The 19,861-nt window shown below is 42.4% G+C and overlaps 1 protein-coding gene across 1 annotated transcript in view; it reads right to left on the bottom strand.

Annotated features, from left to right (window-relative positions):
- Window positions 1-19,861, bottom strand: part of WWTR1 (WW domain containing transcription regulator 1) — a 105,746-nt gene that overhangs the window by 16,501 nt on the left and 69,384 nt on the right. The window contains exon 3 of the mRNA XM_063132077.1: window positions 3,870-4,075. Within this exon, the coding sequence (XP_062988147.1) occupies window positions 3,870-4,075 (206 nt within the window). The remainder of the gene's footprint in view (window positions 1-3,869; window positions 4,076-19,861) is intronic.

Here is a 19,861-nt window from a genome sequence, read left to right as displayed (position 1 = left end):
TTTCAAAAAGCTACTTTAGCTGTGGACTGTTTTTCAGGGGTGCCAAATTGGAGCCATAATTCAGCACACCGCAGGTGCAAAGAGCTACGTGGACCAGGAAGTATGAGATGAAACTTGAGGCTGAGTTACACTGGAAGCAGTCTTGCAGAGCCAATATTTTAATCCTGCCTAGTAGTGCCACAGTAACTCACATCTAAATGCCTCTTCCTGAGAAGGAGGGTTTCCTCTGACAAACCCATTCCCCATCCACATACAAATCCTTGTTATGTTGGACTTTTGTTATAGGCATGCAGCCACACTGGCTTGCAAGATTAAAAATTAAAACGCACACAAGCAAAACTAATGTGTCATAATTTAATGGCTCATCTATCTGGCGTCGTCTCTGGAAGATGCCAGATAGAGATACTCCGCCATTAGCTGTTTGATGCTTATGATATTAAGAATACACCAAGAACTTATGCTTGTGTTCCATATTAAGCAGTTCCCGACCTTTGCCTGTGTGTTCGTTCTAAATAATGTGTGTTAGGTTCAACCTTACATTAATTTTTTGTGAGAAATGTATAATCGTATAATACAAAAATATAAACAAAGCAAACGCCATCACATACCAAAATATAAAATAAAATTGTAAACAATTAAAGTCCATCCATATTTTTTCTTATTACATTGATACCTCACCCACGATGGTCTCTCACCTAGGTATTGCGCAAACCTAGACCTATTTATCTTCAGAAATTATTGCATTACATCTCCTCCCTAGAATCTTTTTTGCCACTCTGGATCACTAAATGTATGTCTCCCATTGTAAGTAATGGGAGAGACTCATTTTTCCCCTTCAACAGATGGAAGGAAAATACAGTAAGTCCGACAGGGCATGGGAAGGAACAGAGCATCCGGCAGGAGCTCTGCTCTGAGAACATAATATCATTAACATAACTAAACATGGCTTGAACCTGGTTTGTCCTCACTAGCATATTTTAAACAATCTGCAGTTCCCCAGGTCTGGACATTACAAGGAACTGTGGTTTGTTTAAAAGTGGATGCAAACACTTCAAAAGAGGAAGAAGAGGAGCACGTCAGCCTGAGGCTCAATGTGGCTCATTCACACAGTAGAACACCATGGTATTCTGCTATGTTTGAACTGAGCCTGCAAAGTATGAGCTAGAGCAACTCTGAAATCAGAGTTTTAAGGGCTATGGTTGCTTTAAGGGTTATGTAAATGAGCTTGGAGAATGGCTTGAAAGGAGAACTTGATACCTGGAGAAATTTTGAATAGCTGGGAGAAATATCAAGGAGAATTAGTTCTGATGTATCTATCGTTCTTGGCTTCTATTTTTTATGACATTTTGATCAGACAAGAAGGAGGTCTGTTTAGACTACAACTTAGGAAAAACTCAAAAGTGAAGAAATGTATGACTATGATACATTTATAATGATTAGCTCTCATATATATGTTTTTAACATATGAGACTGTTTGCCTGAACTCCCCTTATATTACTTATGATCCTATTAAGAGGAACACTCCTGTTCTCAAAACATGTATGAATGGCACAGAAACAAGATACTCCATCTGAATAATGCAACACCATCCAATTGAAGCACCCAACACTGTTAAGTTCAGGCCAATAAATATCATAAAAAATCCATTTTTGTATTCACTTTTACTATTGGCCTTTAAATAGAAACAGATGAAGAGTTTTCAGATGAGAAATGACACGGAACTTCCTCTTATAACTTCACTAGTCATAAACAAAGAAACAAAATGATGGGGGGAAAGGATTTCAAGGCTCAAATTTTGATATACCCTGCTAAGCAACCTGGTGCATCTGACTGAGCATTAATAAACCTCCAGAAACGATATGCCAACTGGTGTCATTGCACAAATAGAAAACATACTTCAGTTTGCTGCCAAGAAATGTGAGACTGTATTACTAAATACAGTATAAACAAATGTTATCCTGGAATAGCCAAAGGAGGTCAGGCACAAATCCCAAAGGCAAAAGGACGCTGTTGGCATGAGAGTTCCCCCTACTCACCCTTTATTTTAGATCTCTTGCATCCTGATCCTATCCATGTTTATGCTAAAGTTCTGTAGAACTTACTTCCAAGTAAGTGAACATAAAATAGCAGCGTAAGGCTGCAATTTTATACACACTTTCCAGAGAGTAAGGATCAAAACAAACATTTTAAATCCAAATCTAGCAGCTATGTCATTTTTACTCTAGAGTATGTGCAGGGCATTCAATCTGGATCTTAAAGATGCCTACTACATCCCCCACTAGGGTCCTGACCGGATGTGGGGAGGGGCTGTATCTACCTGAGAATAAAAACAAAAAAGATGCAGCTGATAGACATGGATTTAAAGTAACATCTTGTTTTGGTCCTAAGCACCAGTAGAGTCCATAGGATTTACTTCTAAACAGACATGTATAAGATTGCCTTGACAGCCCGGTTTTTAAGGTTGAGAGGAAGAGCATTTTGAGGAAGTGATGTGAGCATGTGTGTAACTCTGCTTACAGTGCAATCCTATGCATATCTACTCAGAAGTAAGACATACCAAGTTCAATAGGACTTACTCCCAGGTAAGTGTGTAAAGGATTGCAGTCTTAACTGTGTATGTTGTTAAGCTAGGAATAGCATCCATAAAAAGAAGGACATAGTTCCCACATTGCTCCTCAGAGTCACTGGTTTATTGTGTTCTCTGAGGAAACTGGTTAACATACTGGGCAAAACACAATAATCACTAGGGAATACTTCCTTGCATATGAAAACATCCTCTGCAATTGTTCAAAGTGCTTGCCTTCCTTAAAGCCAGTAAAGGAAGCACCAGGTTTGTTTTGAACAATGTGAGTCAATACAAAAACCGAACCTTAAATCACATTTAAAAGTCCAAAAATGCGTAATGCAAAGACAATGAGAAAAGTCTCCAGCCAGAGTATAATTGTTAATGATGTACATCTTCCGACATTTGCAAGTGTGAAGTGATGGCAAATTACACAGCTGGCCCCAAACTGCTGAAACAGACTTAAGAACAAGCCCTTGGGAGTATTGCAGCTTTTGTCATTGAAAGGATCTTCAAGTGATGGTCGTGTGGGCACCAGCCACCAGTAGGAGCAGAGCCCATGAGGAGATCATTGCCACTGTATTGCCTGTTCATGTGCTTCTTTCCATCATAGGATTCTGCCAGAGATGAGACTTGGAACAAACCTTGGGTCTGTGTGCTCCCTCATTGTGGGGAAAGGTGAGCGCCCAAATCAGGAGATTCTGTGATTATTTGAATGCAAGACTTCTCCTGACTCTACAAATTTCAACCCTCTTAAAAAAAGAAATAAAAAAATATTTAGAGAGCAATCCTATAGCCCTTAAACAATATCTGGGAGTCCTTACGATAGTTTGGATTCCTGGATCTGAGGCCAAAGACAGCACTCCATTCACGGACCAAGGAGTCCAAACACCCCATCCGCACTCCCTCCCCATCGAAAGAAACATGCCGGCTGCCTCTCCAAGCTTGCAAAATTGACTTAGGAGAGGACAAAAAGGAGGAAGTTTTGTGGGCAGGAAGGGGGCTGAGGAAGCAGGGATATGAGCCAACCCCAGCCTCCTTCCCCCCCTCTCCACAGAGCCCTAGTTAGATGGGCAAAACCACCCGTCTAGCAAAAATGCAGCGCAGGAGAAGGACAGAGGCGACAATCACCTCCACGTTCCTCTTGTTCTACATAGGATGCCCATCAGCCTCCAAGTTCGGATAGGACTGCACCTTCCTCTTCAAGGTCAGGGAAGCTCCCATGCTGAAAGAATGATGGGCTCTCCCAGTTGAGGCATCATGCAGCCCACAGCATAATGAGGTGTATCTAAAAATGTAGCCATACCTGGCGCATGAGTTCCTCCTGGCGCATGCGAATCCTCTCTCTTTCCATCTGGATCCTTTGGAGCCTCAGCTTCTGTTGCTGCTGTTGCTGGGAAGTCAGTGCATTTGGCATGTTCAATAAGCCAGCTTGTGGATTTGGGTTAGGGTGACTCTGCTGGGATATAGTTGTACTGGGTGTCATTTGTGGTTGATGCTGGTGATTCATTACTATGGAGCAAACACAATTTAGAAATTATTAAGATAACATTGCATTCACTTATATTTCTTTCTTCATTCATTCATTCAATTTGTTTGCGAGCCTATAGTAATTATTCTCAGGGTGAAAAATAATAATACAAAAAATAATAACACAAATAAAATCCAAATGGAATCCAAAATTCCATACACACATTTTTTTAAAACACATACACACACACACACACATCAGCACAACAGTAAATCAGTCTGTTTAAAATGAGCAGAGGCTAAAATCATAATGAAGGAGCAATACAGAGAACAAAAAAAATGTTCTTAGAGTTAAACACTACCTAACACACACCACAGCAACTCAAATATACAGAGTTTTAAAAGCTTGTGTGAATAAAAAGTGTCTCTGGCATAGGAAGAAGGAGTCAAGTTGATCTCTCAGGGGAGGGCATTCTATAACTGGGCGCAAGGCACTATGAAACGGTCCTTTCTCGTGGGTTCATCCACAGTATTTGAACATGTGGAGGCACTCAATGCAGCGCCTTTGTTGATTATCTCAGGGCACTGGTTAGAAGAGGCAATTCTTCAGGTACTGTGGCTTCAAGCTATGAAGGGCTGTACAGGTTAGAACCACCATTTTCAATTGGTCTAGGAATGGATCAGGAGCCAGTGAAGAATGATGATGTAATGAAGTCCTGGTGTAATATGGTCATAATGCCTGGACCCTATCAGTACTCTTGCTGTCATATTTTATACTAGCTGAATTTTCTGCACTGTCTTCAAAGACAACCCCATGTACAATGCACTGCAGTAATCAAAACAGGTGGTTACTTCAACTCTGCTTTAAGACGACTCACACAAGGCCATCTCTTCAGTTTTGTCCTTTCTCCTGGCAGCATATATAAAGGTGTGTACCTTTGCCCATCCTCTGAAACTCACATTTTGGATGCAGATGTAGGCATTCACAGATAAATGCAAATATATTTACTTTGCATAATTAAGTGTAATTTTTTAAAATAGTGTATGTGTGTGTGTGACTACTCTCAGAGTTGATAGTCTGAAGCATAGAAACTATTTATTGAGAATATGGAATCATGGTTTAACATTAACAAGCCAATTTGCTTTTGAGGTTTTCCGTCTGGCCGTTCAGGCCCAAGGCTCACTATGCCTCATGCAGATCAAGCTAAATCATGGTATCTTTTATCCTTTATTCTCATAAGGTATGCTAGGTTGAGATAGAACCCTTTTATGTATACAGAACTGAGTATATGGAGCTAACCCATTTACTAAAATTTATTTATTTATTTATTTATTTATTTCATTTATATACCGCCCCATAGCTGAAGCTTTCTGGGCGGTTTACAAGAGTTACAAACAGTAAACATTAAAAATATACAAAATTTAATACCATCAAAAACATAAAAACAACAGTATAAAAACAACACTATCCATTTAAAAACAACAGCAGCCTCCCCGCCACACCCACACCCGTGCCCTCCACCCCACTTTGCACATGTTTTCAGAAGCTGTTTGCATTGTGAAACACAAGAAACATAGGGTGGAGGGTGGGGGAAATCTGCAGACTGGGAATGACCTGTAGGAATCTTACTACAAACCATTTAGAAAGCCAAGACTTTATGTTCTGCACCATACAAGCCATTTTAAAACTTATTGAAAGTTTCCGGCAGGATGTCACAATCACCATATACATAAGTAGCTCACTTTTTTAGTTACAAGATTCCAAAAAGTGATTAACTAAATCTGCCACAAAGTGCAAAAAAAATAAAAATCCATGATGCCCAGGAACTCATTACATGGTTTAATTTCAGAGAAATTGAACATATATTGCTCACAGACCTCAACATGGGCATTTTTCTAAGGTCTCTTCTTTAGCCCTCAGCTGCCTGAGCCTGGATAGCCCATACTACAATGGCCTGGTTTGCAGTTAACACTAACTCATGGTGTGAGTTGTTGAATTCTAGGTTGCTTTGATATGTGAATGTGGCTGTACTAACAAACCATGGTTTGTTTACCACAAAGAACCAAAAACCCATGGTTTGTTGTTGGGTTGTGAACTCTGGGTTGTTTCACCATGCTACAGAGGTGGCAGGGGAAAGTGGTGCAACCACCCACCCACCCCGCAAAAAAAAACAAAAAAAAAACCCCAGCCGTTCTACATGCCAGTACTACAGAGCCACAAAGGCATTTGGGATACAGGGAAGGAATGGTTGAAGGAGGAGGAAAACAAACAACGCAGGCATTGAGAAAGCAACGTGCAAATTGTTCTATCATCTGCCAGACAAATCCTGGGAAACCCAACAAACCATGGGTTAGCGTTATCTGCAAACCAGATCACTGTGAAATCAGAGCACAGGTTTAAAGGGGGAGTCAGAAAAATGTCCCCTTTCTACATTGATGGGCCACTGATGGTGGTCTTATCTAGTGGTTAGCAGCATGACAAGCAGCAGTCCACACTCTCTCATGAGCATCAGACAGCTAGGAGCCACTATTTAATTGCCCGCAATGTCTCTGAGTGGTGCCAGTTGGGGGCAGTGTGGGAAATTTAAATGGTGATGCCCAGACCACCATTAAAGAGCGGCCAAGGTCAGGTGTCAGATGGGGCTGCCAGGGTGCATGTTGGTCTGCCTGCTGACATCAAGCCTACCAAAGCAAAAAACAGTGAATGGGTAGAATCCAACTAAAGTCCTATAAAGTCCTGGTTTTGCTTTGACAGCCCAGGTCATGACTAACTTAAGTCCCATTCATTTCAGTGGGTGTACTGTAAGTAGGACTTTGTTGGATTCTACCCAATGTCAACAAGGGGGTCAGGATAGGCAGGGAGAACGTCAGGTTGCAAGAGTTAAGAGGTTTGAGAACAAGAAAGAGAATGAAAATACGGACACTCATACCGACAGGGCACAGGTGGCTATTTATAACGGCAGTGGAGAAAACCTGTCAGTTTTCAGTCTTTTTATTTCAACGCTTATGGTTCACATATCAAAGCAGGTTGAACAATAATAAATTCAGAGAGAGAAAGTTAATCTGAATCCACAGTTCTTTCATAAATATTTTTTTTAAAAAAAGCAAAAGGGATGAAAATCCACACAAGCTTTGTAGCTAGCTGCTGCCAATGCTTCCCTGAGAAATCTCTCTATAGCCATTTGAACAAAGAGTGGCTCTTCCAACCCACCCCCAAAATGGCCTCTGTTTGTTTGGGTTTGGTTGCACTCAGTGGAAATCTGGCCATCTGTGATTACAGTATCCAAATTACATGAATAGCCGAATAGTGTATTTTACAGACTGCTGGTATATTATACCAATTATTTTTCAACAATGTCAGCATTTCTTTAAAGTGTCCTATTTCCTGGCTAGAGTTGCCAATGATATTAGTTACACTAACTGTAGATGTTTCTCTCTGTGTCTAACAAAGATTCAACATGATTTTAGAATTTAGCTGTATCTATTTATATGGAAGTACGGGGGAATACACTTACCGGGGCCTGGGGATCCAGGAATGCCTGGCAGATAACATTACCATGAGGGGGAAACAGAGACAAAATTGTAGATCATGTTTGAAGATAATTATGGGAACTTATTTCTCTGAGTCTATTGCCCAGATCTTGTTAGATTTGCTGGCAACAATTAGAAGCAGTGATAGAGAAGAAATAGTCTCAACAGTGAATTGATAGCCAAACCTCTTCTCTAGAACAGAGGCGGTGCGCTTGTGCAATTAAATTAGGACTTGCAGTTTGAAAGGCAAAAGACATAGATTTTGCTTCCCTATGTGACATGCTCTCTCAAGAACTACCAGTCCCAGAGTTCCTTCTGCCCAGGTAGGAGAAAGGCTCAATTGGTGGAAGGGACAAAACACAACAATCAAGTACGTTGATCATAGGGTCAGTGGGAGCCAGTGGCAGGATTTACAAGCCCAATATATATCTGTGAGTAAATGTCTACTTCACATGCACACACTCCACACACACACTCCACTCCATTCCACTCCACACACACACACACACACACACACACACACACACACACACACACACCATACTGTCATGTCTGACTATAAATACAAACCAAGCAGCCAGCAATGTAAAGAGGTTAAACAAAAGGAATTAAAGGAAGAAAGGGGTTTTCAAAACAGACAAGGCCTTTATGCAGTCTGGCTTACACAATGTGTTAATTAAGACCAACCAAAAAGTTACAGAATAGTCAGCAAGCTTTGTAGAACTCTTCTTCAGGCTGGATGTTATATCCATCAAAAATAGGAAAAAGAGTCTTTGTAGAAGAGCCACAATGTGGACAATGGTGTAATTTCAGAAATACTGCAAATGTAATTTCAGAATTAAAATCGAAACATTTCTTCCACAAATCTTGAGATTGCATGCATGGGATGGGATTATGGTATGTGTGTATGTGTGTGTGGGGGGGGGGGTTATTTGGTGATGCTGGTGGTATTTTAGCTCTACTGCTTTTGGTCATACCCCCTTTTGCCTCTGGCCCAGAGATCTTCTCCAAAATTGCCCTTAGCCCTAGTGCTGAAAGGTTCAAGACACTGTTTTAAAATCATGTCTTGTGTCTCTTGTTGCCTTCAGAAACATGATTGGTCGCAACATGTGGAGCTATTGGGGAGGGGCCATAGCTCAGTGTGATAGAGCACATGCTTCGCATGCAGAAGGTTCCAGGTTCGATTCCTGGCTTCTCCAGGTAGGGCTAGGAAAGAATCCTGCCTGAAACCCTGGAGAGCCGCTGCCAGTCAGTGTTGACAATACTGGGCTAGATGGACCAATGGTTCAACCCAGTATAAGGCAGCTTCCTATGTCCCTGTGTTCCCAACAAGGCAGAGTGCTTTCTTGGTGGCAGCATTCCACATGAGGAACTCCCTCCCCAAGAGGTAGGTCATTGGAAGACCAGTCCTACTTTTCTGGCTGTGAAGCAGCACAGGAATCTGTACGGATTTTAAACCCAAATTCAGATTTACAGAGGCTCAACAATCCCATCTGAGGCAGCTTTTTAGTCTCCTGACCCATGAACAAAGGAAAGAAAAAAAGAAAGTGATCTCACTCGTCACCAGCTAGAATGCGATCTCACTTGGATTCAAACAGTACTGGAACAGCAGGGAACGCATGAAGGAGGAGTCAAGGCAAGAAAATGTGAGCTCAACCCCACACTTAACAACCTTGACCATCACATCCCTGGATTAATATGAGATTTGTGGCCATATGTGTCTGGTTTGTTTTCCTTCTTCCTTGCAAACTGAAGCAGCAGTGTCCATGGTGAAACTTAAGTCAGGGGCTACACTTACTCCCAACTTGACCCCATGCAGGTCCCCTGTGGCTACAATGGGCTTAATATGCTTAATTCAGAAACTGCAGGGCAAGGCAGGGCAGCAATACAATCAGACGCTTGGCAAATTCATATTTTTGGAAGCCAAGGACAGATAATTTGAGACGACTTCTTTTGCAGAAGCCATTTGGGGGGGGAAAGATGCCGCAAGTGTAAGACACCAATCAATACAGGTGCTAACAGTCTAGGGCGCAAGCATCAAACTGACTGCAGCGGTTTCTATTATTTCAAAATCAGCAGAGTCAAGGTACAGTTGAGAGTGAGCCCTCATTTAAAAGGTCCATCTTCTAGTCTAAGTTCATTGCAAACTGGCCAGCATCAAGTGTCATGCAGAGCAGTCTGATGAAAAACATATGTCTACAGAGGTAGGAAGAAAAACACAACCACATTACACTTCTGACTTAGTCACGACATTGTGAAAGGGGAGGGGCTGTCTCCCTCTCTCCTCTCCCTCTTTCTCTTTTTGCTCCTGCCAACAAAGAACTGCCTGTTTCGCTTACTTCCCAGAAACAGCATTAGCCTTCCAACAAGGTCAGCAAAAATACTGCTTTTCAGTTCAGAGCACGCCGTGGTCCAAAAATCTGCAAAGTATTAAACAAAAAACGCTGCACTGCCCTAAGTGCACAGAGAACCTTCTATTCAGGAGTCCTGGGACTGAGAAGAATCACGCTGAAGACTCTCAGCCATGAAGAGCAGATACCTAGAAGGATCTAGGATAAAAAACATCTCTGACTTTGTTGCTTTGGAACCAGGGATAAATATATATAACAACAAACCTATGAAGGTGTGATGCCTGCCACTTGGCTGATCACAAATTAGTTTGGACTGGTGACAGTAACCTATACTGCAGTGCTGCTCCACTCCTGCTGACTATGGAGTCATCCGCAGTGCAACAGGAAGCTAGCAGATCCTTAAGCAATCCTGGAAATGAATAGAAATGCTTATTTCTGGATAGGGGCAGCTCTCTTCTGTGATCTCTGCTGACCAGCTCTGTTCCAGAAATGAGCGTTTCCACTCATTTCCTTTTGCTTAACGATCCACTAAGTTCTTGTTGTGCTAAGGGCGACTTCTATTAGTGCATAGGATATTTACCTGAGTGGTGTTTTTTTAATAAATTGGGGCCAGATTACTATTTGGAGGGAGCAACCCTGTGGCCCTTAAGACAGCGTCTCAGGTGCCATAGGATAGTCACAATTCCTAAACTCCCCCCCCCTCACCTGCATGGAAAGAACCATGCCGGCTGGCCAGAGAGGGAAAAGGGAGGCATTTTGGTGGGGGGAAGCAGGGAGGCCAGAATGTGAGCTATCCACAGGCTTCTCCAGCCTCCTTCCTCCCTTTGTGTTATTCCAGCGAAAAGCCTGTCTAATGAAAATTCAGGGCAGGAGAACAAGGAGCCGAAGTTCATAAGCCTCAGGGGTTTGGGGGCTTATGATCATTGAGGGCGCAACCCATAGGACTAAGTTGGTCAAGAGGCCACAACAAAGACCAGATACGGGTACTCACCATGCAAGAATGTGCCCTAGAGTGGCTCTTCTGCCATGCACCTGCTTCCTGTTTAGGGCAAATTATGGGCAACCTATACAGGTTTCCTCAGAAGTAAGTCTCCCTGTGTTTAGAGCTTACTGCCTAGCATTTTTAAAAAAGGTCTGCAGCCCTAATTACATAGGAGGATTTTATGGGATGATGTGTCGGAGTAAGACTTTGTTTTAGTCTACAATTCTAGGAATAATGTTTGTGCACACTTAAGGTTTTCTCCGGATTGTACTTATTGTGAAACTTTTATTAAAATTCCACATTGTGAAACAAAGTGACTTGGATTCTGAGCCAAGAAAAACCAAATTCTGTAAGATGAAGGCTCCTCTGCCAATTGTCACCCCTAGCTGCCATTCCAGCAGGCTATATGGAGGGAGATAAGATGGGGAACAGGCCCATTCCACCACCCCACCAAAGGAATTATTCCCCCTCCCCCCTTCCCTCCCCATTCCTTTTTCCTCGTGTGTCATATCTTTTCAGACTGTAAACCTGCAGACAAGGACAGTCTTATTCAACTTATTTATACATAAGCCGCTCTGGGTGGTTTTTTGGCTGAGGAGTGGCATGCAAATACTTCGAATAAAATAAAATGAATAAATAAATGTGCGCACATTATGGAAACTTAGAGAGATCAGCTTATATTGCACAATTTCTGCTAGTCAGGGAGAACGACAAAACACACACACAAAACACAGCTATGCAGGATACCCAAGTCCACCCAGGGAAATTCCAACTCAGTCCATTTCCCATCCTGGTTCACTGGCACTGCCAACATGCTTTCAAACCTCTATATTCAGCCTGATGTAGTGGTAAATTTGGAAGTACTCATCATAATACTCTCTATAGTCAGACCCCCAAGGAGCATCCAAAAATGCAGGCAGCTTTGTGGATCCATTTCCCCCCAACCCCCTTCTGTCTGTTGTAGGTCTTTTGTAAAGCTTAACTGCCTATTCAAGACCAAGCCATCCGAAAATACTTTGTATTACAACAGGAATAGCTGCTGTGTATAACGACAATATAAAGTTGCTGTGAAAATCCATTCCACCCTCCCTAACTCCCAGCTATTGGGGCTGGGGGTTATTATTTAACCTGTGTACAACCAGAGATATGTCGGTATACCATCAGAAGATGGGACTCCCAGGTTGGAAGATGGTCAAAATGCTACTGGGGAGGAACAGAGGATAAGTTCAACTAGCCCCAGATGTGATGACGCAGCTAGCTTAAAGCCGAAAGGACGGCTAGCGGCCGACGGTGCTGGTGGTGAACGACGAATCTGATGTTCTAAAGATCAACACACCATAGGAACCTGGAATGTAAGATCTATGAGCCAGGGCAAATCGGATGTGGTTATTGGTGAGAAGTCAAGATTAAATATAGATATATTGGGTGTCAGTGAACTGAAATGGACTGGAATGGGCCACTTCACATCAGATCACCACCAGATCTACTACTGTGGACAAGAGGATCACAGAAGAAATGGAGTAGCCTTCATAATTAATAATAAAGTGGCTAAAGCAGTGCTTGGATACAATCCAAAAAATGATAGAATGATCTCAATTCGAATTCAGGGTAAGCCATTTAACATCACAGTGATCCAAATATATGCCCCAACGACAGATGCTGAAGAAGCAGAAGTAGATCAGTTCTATGAGGATCTGCAGCACCTACTGGATAATACACCAAAAAGAGATGTTATTTTCATTACAGGAGACTGGAACGCTAAGGTGGGTAGTCAGATGACATCTGGAATTACAGGTAAGCATGGTCTAGGAGAACAAAATGAAGCAGGACATAGGCTGATAGAATTTTGCCAGGACAACTCACTGTGCATAACAAACACTCTCTTCCAACAACCTAAAAGACAGCTTTATACATGGACTTCACCAGATTGGTGAAGATTCATCAGATTGACTACATCCTTTGCAGCCAAAGGTGGCAGACATCTATACAGACGGTAAAAACAAGACCTGGAGCTGACTGTAGTTCAGATCACAAACTTCTTATTGCACAATTTAGAATCAAACTAAAGAGAATAGGGAAGACCCACAGATCAGTTAGATATGAGCTCACTAATATTCCTAATGAATATGCAGTGGAAGTGAAGAATAGATTTAAGGGACTAGATTTAGTAGATAGGGTCCCGGAAGAACTATGGACAGAAGTTCGCAACATGGTCCAAGAGGTGGCAACAAAAAACGTCCCAAAGAAAAAGAAAACCAAGAAGGCAAGATGGCTGTCTGCTGAGGCACTGGAAGTAGCCCAAGAAAGAAGGAAAGCAAAAGGCAACAGTGATAGGGGGAGATATGCCCAATTAAATGCAAAATTCCAGACGTTAGCCAGAAGAGATAAGGAATTATTTTTAAACAAGCAATGCGTGGAAGTGGAAGAAGACAATAGAATAGGAAGGACAAGAGACCTCTTCCAGAAAATTAGAAACATCGGAGGTACTGTTAGCGGGTGGTTCATCTGTCCGGCGAGGTGATGTTTTCCCTGTCCTGAACGGGGTTGCACTCCCCCTGAAGGATCGGGTCCGTAGTTTGGGGGTGCTCTTGGATCCAGAACTGTCACTTGAGGCACAGGTGTATTCAGTGGCAAAGAGCACCTTTTATCAGCTTAGGCTGATATACCAGCTGTGCCCTTATCTGGACAGAGATAGCCTAGCTACAGTTCTCCATGCTCTGATAACCTCTCGTTTGGATTACTGCAATGCGTTATATGTGGGGCTGCCTTTGAAAACGGTCCGGAAACTTCAACTGGTACAAAACAGGGCAGCACGTTTACTAACAGGGACTGGTCGACGAGACCACATTACGCCAGTCCTTTTCCAGCTTCATTGGCTGCCAGTCCAGGTCCGGCCCCAATTCAAAGTGCTGGTATTAACATTTAAAGCCCTAAATGGCTTGGGGCCAGGTTATCTGAAGGAACGCCTCCTCCCGTATGTACCTGCCCGGACCCTAAGGTCATCCTCAGGGGTCCTTCTCTGTGAGCCCCTGCCAAAGGAAGTGAGGCAGGTGGCTACCAGGAGGAGGGCCTTCTCTGCTGTGACACCCCGGCTGTGGAATGAGCTCCCTAAGGAGGTTCGCTTGGCACCTACATTATATGCTTTTAGACACCAGGTGAAGACCTTTTTATTCTCCCAGTATTTTAACAGTCTATAAATAAATTTTAACTTGGTGTTTTAAATTTGTAATTTTGCACTGCTACTGTTTTTATCTGGTTGAGCTTTTATATTGTATTTTATATTATGGTTTTATACTGTTGTTTTATACTTTGAATGTTTTTAATTTTTGTGAACCGCCCAGAGAGCTCTGGCTATTGGGCGGTATAGAAGGGTAATAAATAAATAAAATAAATAAATAAATTCCAGGCAAAAATGGGTATGATCAAAAACAAAGATGGCAAGGACCTAACAGAAACAGAAGAGAGCAAGAAAAGGTGGCAAGAATATATGGAAGATCTGTATAGGAAGGATAATAATATTGGGGATAGCTCAGACGGTGTGGTCAGTGAGTTAGAGCCAGACATCCTGAAGAATGAGGTTGAATGGGCCTTAAGAAGCTTTGCTAATAACAAGGCAGCAGGAGATGATGGTATCCCAGCTGAACTGTTTAAAATATTGCAAGATGATGCTGTCAAGGTGATGCATGCCATATGCCAGCAAATTTGGAAAACACAAGAATGGCCATCAGACTGGAAAAAATCAACTTATATCCCCATACCAAAAAAGGGAAACACTAAAGAATGTTCAAACTATCGGACAGTGGCACTTATTTCACATGCCAGCAAGGTAATGCTCAAGATCCTGCAAGGTAGACTCCAGCAATTCATGGAGCGAGAATTGCCAGATGTACAAGCTGGGTTTAGAAAAGGCAGAGGAACTAGAGACCAAATTGCCAATATCCGCTGGATAATGGAGAACGCCAGGGAGTTCCAGAAAAACATCTATTTCTGTTTTATTGACTATTCTAAAGCCTTTGACTGTGTGGATCATAACAAACTGTGGCAAGTTCTTGGTGGTATGGGGATACCAAGTCATCTTGTCTGCCTCCTGAGGAATCTGTATAACGAACAAGTAGCAACGGTAAGAACAGACCACGGAACAACGGACTGGTTTAAGATTGGGAAAGGAGTACGGCAGGGTTGTATACTCTCAACTTACCTATTCAACTTGTATGCAGAACACATCATGCGACGTGCTGGGCTTGACGAATCCAAGGCTGGAGTTAAAATCGCAGGAAGAAACATTAACAAACTCAGATATGCAGATGACACCACTTTGATGGCTGAAAGCGAGGAGGAGCTGAGGAGCCTTATGACGAAGGTGAAAGAAGAAAGTGCAAAAGCTGGGTTGCAGTTAAACCTCAAAAAAAACCAAGATTATGGCAACCAGCTTGATTGATAACTGGCAAATAGAGGGAGAAAACGTGGAGGCAGTGACAGACTTTGTATTTCTGGGCGCAAAGATTACTGCAGACGCTGACTGCAGCCAGGAAATCAGAAAAAGTTTACTTCTTGGGAGGAGAGCAATGACAAATCTTGATAAAATAGTTAAGAGCAGAGACACCACACTGACAACAAAGGTCCGCATAATTAAAGCAATGGTATTCCCCATAGTAACCCATGGCTGCGAGAGCTGGACCATAAGGAAAGCTGAGCGAAGGAAGATAGATGCTTTTGAACTGTGGTGTTGGAGGAAAATTCTGAGAGTGCCTTGGACTGCAAGAAGATCAAACCAGTCCATACTCCAGGAAATAAAGCCAGACTGCTCACTTGAGGGAATGGTATTAAAGGCAAAACTGAAGTACTTTGGCCACATAATGAGAAGACAGGATACCCTGGAGAAGAGGCTGATGCTAGGGAAAGTGGAAGGGAAGAGGGGCCGACCAAGGGCAAGATGGATGGATGATATTCTGGAGGTGACAGACTTGACCTTGGGGGAGCTAGGGGTGGCAACGGCCGACAGAAAGCTCTGGCGTGGGCTGGTCCATGAAGTCACGAAGAGTCGGAAGCGACTGAATGAATAAACAACAACATGTATGGGACCCCATTTTGAATGAGTTATGCAAGGGTTGAACAATGCTTTGTTTTAGGGGTTATATGAGGGTTGTTTAAACCATGACATGAGAACCCCAAAGCAGGGGGTTAAATATGCAATGTGGCACCCGCAGGTGCTGCTATTTGTCATGGTTTAAATAACCCACGATAAGCCCACAGCCTGTTGTCTGAACCCGGTCTCTGCGAGGACTGCAAGTAACCTCCAAGGAAACAGGAAAGTTTGAGGGGATGGCAGATGACATTCTTCTCCCTAATAATCAAAAGGTCTTGGCGCTTCAACTCTCCAGTCCTGCCTCCACTACACCAGTGCTTTTCAGCCTTAATGTACATCTCTAAAACCAAGGTTTTTAGGATGCCAAATGTCTTCCCCAGCAGCAGTTTTAGTGCTTGTGAAGTCCACCTGCAGAATGCATACAGCCCTGCCAGAAGCAAGCATGATTCAACATGTCCAAATACCTGCAAGATGGCACAAGCAAATGAGCCAAGCCACAAGGAGAAGACAACAATTCCTTTGTAAACATAACTATGGAAGTCAGTTAGGGCTGGTTTAGAAGTTACAGACCTTACTACCTCAAACTCATTTAGACCTTGCTACCCCAAATTAGTGCCACCAATTAGCTACTGCCCATAGAAGCGGTCATGTTTTATTTCCTCATTTAATCAAGGTAGATCAGAATTTACTGATAAGTGTCTAAACGATTTGCAGTAATTTGTCCAAAGTTTTCTGAATCCCAATTTTTTAACAAGTACAATTGCAAGTAAAAATAAGTATATTATCTGCTATGGCTACCTTCTCCTAATCAGTTCTCTTTCAGCCACTATGACTTCCCTCATCTGTAAACCAGGGGTATTAATTGTTGCCTTGGACCAAATCTTTGTGGACCTCCACTGGTCAGCTTTAGAAGTTTAAGACAGAATCTCTGATCTGTAATAACTCAGGTGTAAATCTGTATTTGTAGGTACAGGTTTCTCAGTATATTGCTCATGGGGTACAACACACTGGCTCCACTCCTCTGAGATACCATTTTGTAGCCAACTCCAGGCAGGGATCTAGTAAAAACCATGGTAGATCCTGCACGTCTGAAATCGGTCTTCCTCTGTCGTATACTATGTACTGATCTAATTATGCATATATTGGCTAGTACTGGTTAGGAATTTATGAATTTATGAATTTATGAATTTCCAAAAAAGAAGAAGAAAGGAGCGAGGACAAAAGTGATCATCCATTTGAATAAAATTTGCATATATTAATTTAGATGTATAGATATAAATTTATAGATATATTAATTTATATGTATAGTCTCTCTTCATAGGAAACAAAGCCCTATGAAGAGAGACTGAAAGAACTGGGCATGTTTAGCCTGGAGAAGAGAAGATTGAGGGGAGACATGATAGCACTCTTCAAATACTTAAAAGGTTGTCACACAGAGGAGGGCCAGGATCTCTTCTCGATCCTCCCAGCGTGCAGGACACGGAATAATAGACTCAAGTTAAAGGAAGCCAGATTCCAGCTGGACATCAGGAAAAACTTCCTGACTGTTAGAGCAGTGCGACAATGGAATCAGTTACCTAGGGAGGTTGTGGGCTCTCCCACACTAGAGGCCTTCAAGAGGCAGCTGGACAACCATCTGTCGGGGATGCTTTAGGGTGGATTCCTGCATTGAGCAGGGGGTTGGACTTGATGGCCTTGTAGGACCCTTCCAACTCTGCTATTCTATGATTCTATGCCAATTTACAAATAATTATTGTAAAGAGAGGATACACGGCCACCCTAGTCCTGGCATATTCTTAGTGACAGTTCTGACATGCATAGTCTCCATGTGATTCATTGAATGATGCTCAGGGTTGAAGCACATTTAAATTGATCAAACTTCTATTGAGCCCATAGGGGTTATTCCCCTCCATACTTGCATAGTTAATCCCTTCTGTACTCATCACAACCTCATAAGATAGGGTTAGAGTGTGAGGCAAAGACTCAAGGTCACTCAGTCATGTTCATAACTTCATGGGGATGTGAACTCAGGACTTTCTCCTCCAGCTACATCTCTAGGCACTATACCCCACTGAATCTCACAAGTGTGTTACTGCTTTTGTGCAGAGAAGCACCAGATTCAGGAATGCCTAAACCAGACTGTGAAGCAAAATCTATTAAGGATGCAAATGTATGCATGTTTACACAGCGGGGGAAAGTCCTTCAGCTTCTAGCATTCCCCAGCTAGAAGGACTTTTCCCTTCTAAACATGCTTAGGATTACACATTTAGACAGGTCTTTCATCAGCTGGGTAGATTTGTACAAGATGGGCAGAAGTGGTTTGTGTTGTCTTATAAATTTATACTTTCTTCACAAGAAAAAATCACTGACTTGTATGATTCATATCAATCCCATCTGGCACCACCTGTCAGTTCATTTCAGGGTATCCAGTGATTCAACACAGCTTGAATCAGGAAGAGCTTTCGTGGCACAGGTGGAGCACAGATATAGCCAAGGCAGGGCCAGGGGGGATAACCTGTGCCCTCTCACAATTTCAGCTGGGTTGCAGCAAATGCCAGCTTTAGCCAAGATAACATGGCTCTCTTTATCTCAGGGAGTTCTACATGACTAATGCATCCAAATCTGGACATCAGCACCTCTGCGTCACATCCCCTATGTTACAGCAGGATGTGGAAAGTATGGTTCATCCGTTTATTGTTGTTACAGAGGTTTACACTATGTTTTATTTGTAGGATTTCCTGATAGCTTGGGGGGTAGGGAGGGGGGAAGTAAAAACATGGAAATATCCATGGAGCCAAGTCTGGGATTGCTTGTCATGGCCCGGTTAATCAAGATGGGTATTTTCCAGGCAGAGCAAAGGGGTTCTAACAACAGTTTCTATTTGGCCTGCCCCTCTTTCCTCCCTGCCTCCATGACCCATGAAAATTTAACATAAACATCTGTGTGTGTGTGTGTGTGTGTGTGTGTGTGCGCCTCATCAAAAGATCTGAGAATCATACCTAAGAGCAAGCATACACAATACCAGAATATCAAGTAATTACTTTAATACATATGTCTAATTATGAAAAACATTAATAAAATATAACTCTATCAGCAATCACTGCCTATTACATTCTTTAAGATCACAATTATGTTGCCAGCTTCGCTAATTTGCATACACCAGCATATCAGGACTTGATTAATCAGAAATATTATGTGCACACACACACACTTGCCCAGAGGGGAAAAGAGATTGCCGTTTGTCTGTGTACATAGCAATATTTTGCAATTTAGTACTCATTCATCATTCACAAATCATGCACATCTAATTGCTATCATTTACTGGGGGGAATAGTTATACATGAATAGCAGTGTGTGTGGCCACTTGAAATGCAACTGCATGTAGGCAGATTTGTGTAGTGATATATTTATGTGAAGCACCTCAATGTGTGGCAGCTTCCCCCAATGATTTTTGGCAATTTTCACCAAATCAATGAAACATTTTTTTAAAGAAAAAGAGGGGGGGAGGAAAGAAACTGCAGTTTGTGCTGGCAGAGTGAAATTGCTAAAACCACATGGGGAGCCGTCTCCATTGTATCTCTTTTCTCTTTACCTACGTGTGTGGTGTGGGTGGGTGTATCTATAGGCATACATACATGCAACATTATATATAATCCTCCACTGAAGATAACATTCCATATGTCTGATAATGTGGGCTATAGTCTATGAAACCGTGTGCTACAAGAAATCTGTTAGTTCTGAAGGTGCCACAAGCCCCTCTTCTTTGTTAGGGGAGCTGGCCAACTGCGGCTCCTGCTATGCAGGTGAATTTCAAGTCGCCACCCTCCTCTTATTTATGCAAGAGAACTGGGCTACTTCTAGGCCACAAAGGCAAGCAA

Source organism: Elgaria multicarinata, chromosome 8 (genome assembly GCF_023053635.1).
Source record: "Elgaria multicarinata webbii isolate HBS135686 ecotype San Diego chromosome 8, rElgMul1.1.pri, whole genome shotgun sequence".
Lineage (NCBI taxonomy): Eukaryota > Metazoa > Chordata > Lepidosauria > Squamata > Anguidae > Elgaria > Elgaria multicarinata.
This window is presented reverse-complemented; position numbering and strand designations above follow the sequence as displayed.